The sequence below is a fragment of the Gavialis gangeticus genome, unplaced genomic scaffold (assembly GCF_001723915.1).
Source record: "Gavialis gangeticus isolate Ggan-Ray unplaced genomic scaffold, GavGan_comp1, whole genome shotgun sequence".
Lineage (NCBI taxonomy): Eukaryota > Metazoa > Chordata > Crocodylia > Gavialidae > Gavialis > Gavialis gangeticus.
The window spans coordinates 18,704,397-18,709,184 of record NW_017729004.1 but is presented as its reverse complement, the minus strand read 5'-3'; the positions used below and the strand labels follow the sequence as shown (position 1 = coordinate 18,709,184).

At 43.9% G+C, this 4,788-nt stretch overlaps 1 protein-coding gene across 8 annotated transcripts in view; it reads right to left on the bottom strand.

Annotated features, from left to right (window-relative positions):
* RBM33 (RNA binding motif protein 33) overlaps window positions 1–4,788 on the bottom strand; it is a 224,858-nt gene that overhangs the window by 184,960 nt on the left and 35,110 nt on the right. For all 8 annotated transcript variants that reach the window (XR_002095780.1, XM_019508146.1, XM_019508151.1 and 5 more), the window contains exons 3-4: window positions 3,224–3,272; window positions 502–578 (exon numbers count right to left, since the gene is read on the bottom strand). Coding sequence is in view for 7 of the 8 variants with exons in the window: in XM_019508146.1 (XP_019363691.1) it covers window positions 502–578; window positions 3,224–3,272 (126 nt within the window). In the remaining variant the exon portion in view is untranslated. The remainder of the gene's footprint in view (window positions 1–501; window positions 579–3,223; window positions 3,273–4,788) is intronic.

Genomic DNA, 4,788 nt, shown 5'->3' with positions numbered 1-4,788 from the left:
CTGCTCAGGTCCCTTCCAACCCTAGAAGGTATGAAACTATTATTTAAATGACATTAACTGACAGTTTTAACAGTTTATTTGAAACACCCTAACACTCATTATTCAATGCTGGCCAGAGAATAACGCATAGGCAATACGAGGCATTGACAGAATTTTACAGAGCTCGTTTTTTAAACCACTGATACAGTAAGAATAAAATCAAAATAGATTGCACAAAAAAATACAATAGAAAATTGCATAAAAAAATACAATGCAAATATAAAAATGTTGTAAATGTTGTACCTAGATTAGAAGAAAGCCATTTTAAACTAGATTATGTAGTTAAACCATTTTTGACAATACAAATTTCTGCAAAGCAGGGATTTTGATAAAGTAGTTCTATTTTGATCTCTAGTCCATCAGCTCTAATGCTCCAATTGTAAAAGTTTACCTATGTTATTCAGCAGGAAATTATTCAAATTAAATTTAATCCATAAAATTCAGAAACCAAGAAATGGATACCTGAAATGTTGTTCCTCTTCATTGTCACTCTGTAGAAGATCATCATTCAGCTCTTCATCTGACAAGTCAGACTGATTCTAGGTTAACATAAGAGGTGAGTTGTGAACATCTGGTTCTTGTTATAAAATATAACATTTTTTAAAACGTACAAAAAAAAGTACATGGTAATAATCACCGTCTCACAAAAACTACAAACAATAAGCAACATGCTTTCATAATGAATTCAAAACTGGCCAGACAAATTTCATTTCTTTTTGAAAAAACTTATATAGATCAGATGATGAAAGGAATACTGTGGAAAACATATCTGAATTTCAGTGAAGCATTTGATAGTCTCTCACGAAACCTGGTAAAATGCATTCAAATTGGCTTAGATTTCAACATTGCCACAGGGACAAAAAATTGGCCATAGGACAATAAACTAAAAGGTAATGATCAAGCAATATAATGATGGGGGGGGAGGCGCTGTTTGCGGGTGCCTGGGGGTATTGAAATGGTTGGTATTAGGACCTACTTTATTTAACAACTTCATTAATGATCTAGAAACAGACAGGATAAAGGAGAACAACATGTTACTTTAAATGAAACAAATTTGGGAGACAAATACTAGAAAAGGATACAGAGGTCAGAAAGTAGGATAAAAGAAAGAAGAGTTCAGACAAGAGAAAAAATATTCAGGCATAAATTTGTTGCTGTCTTTTCCTGACCTCTTTTCAATTTGTCACATCTTTAATAAAGAAAGTTACTATATAGAAAAAACAACTACATAACTGGATAAGTTACTTGAATCGTTCCCTACCCCCACATGCATACACCACTCCTAAAAAGGAGAGAGAAAAAAGGACTTAAATATACAAGTAGGAGTGCACCAATACAGATCTTTTTGGGCCAATACCAATGGCCAATTATTAACCAGCCATATCAGCCAATACTGATCCAAGAGCAGACATGCAACCCAGCAGTTTGGACAACACCGTCCGGCCAGTAAGTCTATGAAGCGGAAGGGGCAGGGAGAGGGAAGGGGTGTGGGGAGAACAGATCAAGACCCCCACTGAGAGGGAGGGAGGGAGTGAGGATGGGAGAGGGACAGGCACTGCCCAGCCAGGGTGGGGAGCCTTGGGCGGCTCATCCAGGGGGTGGTTCCTGCAGCTGCGCGCAGCCCCAAGGGAGGTATGGGGGAAGGGCCCCCCAGGCCTGTACATGGGGTGAGGGCAGGCTACCTACTGTGGGCTCGGGGCCGGGGGCTGCGCTGGCCTCTTCTTGGCAGAGCTAGGGCTGCACTCTGGGTGGATGAGAGTGGGGCAGGCAGCAGCAGCACTAGGAGCAGGGGCTACAGGGTAGGCTATGGCCACCCCAAAATTTGTTCCCCATAACCCTCTGTCCCAAAGCCGCCACCTGCCCACCCTGCCCCAAGCACAGCCCTGGCCCAGTGCCCCCACTATGAAGAGGCAGGCACAGCACCTCGCAGCAGACAGTCCACACACCCTGCACACAAATCTAGGGAACATGTACCCCCCCCAACCATCCCACACCTTTCCAATTCCCCTCCCGCACACCCATCTGGTTTGGGGCGCAGGTATCTAATCAAGGATCACAGGTCTATGGGAAGAAGAGAGGATTCCTTGTTCTCCCCTCTTATCAGTCCTGTCAGTACCACTTGCTCCCCAATTAATTGATATTATGGATAACCTACTGTGGGAAATAGAACGAGAATGGACACTTTACTACTCTGTAGGAACATAAGAATTGCCATTCAGGGACAAACTGAAGTTCCATGTAACCCAGTATCCCATTTCAAGAGTAACAAGCAGCATTTGCTTTAAGAGGAATATAACAAGGCATGTATAGAGCAATCCATGCCCCATCATACCATCACAGCTACTAGCAGTCAAAGAACCTGGGATATCTTAAAACTGAGACATGCACAGAAACAAAGGAGATAGTTGGGAGCCCTTGTGGCTACCCATCTTCTTATCTATCTTCCCAATCTGTTGAAGATAAACTGTTACGTCCTGGGGAAGAGATGCAAATCACTAGCTTGTAGAGGTGCACCGACAGATTTTGGGAGCCGATACCAACAGCCAATATTTAAGGAGGCACATTGGCCAATACTGATCCAATTTCCAATACAGTTGCTGCCAGCTGGTAAGTCTGGTGTGGTGGAAGGGGAGGGAGGGAGGAAAGGGGCATGGGGGAGCAGGCCAATGCCTCCCCACAGTAAGGGAGAGGGTAGGGGCAGGCACTGCCAAGGCAGGACAGGGGAGTGGCAGAGCCGTGGCTCATGGGGGCGTGTGCCCACTGGATCTGCATGGGGCAGGCTGCAGCTGGGGCTGCACGGGGCTCTTCTCAGCAGAGGTTGGACTCTGAGCAGGTGCCAGAGACACTGGGAGGATGCTGCATCCACCCCAGATTTTGCCACCACCACCAGCTGCCCGGCACTGCCCCAGCTCAGTGCCCTGCCTCCACCCACACACTGGGAAGTGGGGGCTGCAGCAAAGTCTGAAGTGGATACAGCATCCTCCCAGCACCACTGGCACCCACTCCAAGCCCAGCCCCCACCAAGAAGAGGCCAATGCAGCCCCGTCTGCAGCCTGCCCTGCCCCACACAGATCCAGGGGGTACATGACTCCCCCTGTACCCCTACGCCCTCCCAGGGCGTACAAGTTCCTGCAATAACTCCTTCCAGCTTTAAAAGCAAACATTAAATGCAGGTAGGTCTTACCTTTTTACCAGCGAGCAAATCCTCTCCAAGCAAATCATCTTCAAGTTCACTGGAAAACATAGATATATAAAATGTGAAAAGCAGTTATGTATCACACTTAAGTCAATGCCTAGAAGATCCTTCTCCTGGACAAGGCAATGTTTCCTCTGGGAAAAACTGAGCAAATGCTTATATGCTTGTAGTTTCTACCAAGGGAACAGCAACTCACCCAGTAAAAGTGTAATGTCTGCACATAACTAAGTGCTATGCCTGGATCTGCTCATGTCTTTCGGATGACATGCTTGACTAATGTTCTCTCCCAACTATAGAGGAAGACAGATTGGAGAGAACTGTGGAGCGGCAGCACACACAGTTCCCACGTTACAGCAACAGGACACATTTAAAGTTACCATTCTAGAAATGTCTGTGTTGGTAACCTCTAAACCCCGATGTTATTTGCTGGATTTACATACTGGATTTAAAATATGCCTTGGGGTTGAGTGTACACTTCCTTACACAGGAAGCAGAACCTAGCAAGAGACTGATGTTCTATTCACCACCCCCCATGAATTATACAACCCCTCAAAGTAAGCTTAGGCACCTAAACAGGGCGCACAAACCTGCAGATGTAAAATGACCAGAGAAGTAAATTCCTGTTGATAATACACGAGTAATGGAAAGGATAAATCCTTGCCAATTGTTCAAGTAATCTACCTGAATACCCAACAGAAAATCTAGATTGCAATTACTAGATTTGAGAGTTAGCTAGAACTACATGGCAAGGCATTTCAGTTTAATTGAAGCCCATTCAATTTGGAGCAAAGAGCTGCTCCTAGGAAGAAAACAGATTATTTTTCCACCAACTTTATTTTCTAGCCAGAGAACATTAAAAAAAAGCCTCCCAGAATATCAAAAGATCAATAATGAGAAGAGATTGTACACACACACCAAATTAATCCCGCAAGTGTCCTTAAACTAAGAAACAATTATGGATAAAATGGATGAATCAACAACCAACAAGAGTGAGAATAGAAGGCACTTGGTCTTTGACCAAGTAAGAGTGAAAGAGCCAGACAAACCACTAACAAGGCAGATACCTCCATATAAAAGGAGAGGAATCAAGAAGTATAACAAATAATCCCAATGAATGGTGTAAGGAAAAGTTACTATCCCATCACACTTTCTCAAACAACTCTGTGCATCAAAAATTAAAAGGTGCCAAGGACTACTCCAATATTTTCAGTCTGTTTCCCACATTTTTGTTCATATGGCTTCAATCCCCATCAATTGAGGATATTAGGCCAAAAATGACAGCGACCTAGGATTTAATCTTCATCCTACCCCAATACAGAGCAGGATGGACTATGTGCTGGAGTGGACTAACAACTCATGACCAAGAGTTACTCGTGGTCATGACCGAAAGAACTAGATGCATTCAAGATGGCTAAAAAGTACTGAATGGTTGACAGCAATTCACATCTGCTATAAAGATACCTGCCTCCAGAGAACTAGATTAGAAGGCTACAGAGGACAGTTCAAGGGACATCCTTGTGACACGAAACAAATAGATATCAAAAACAGTTCTT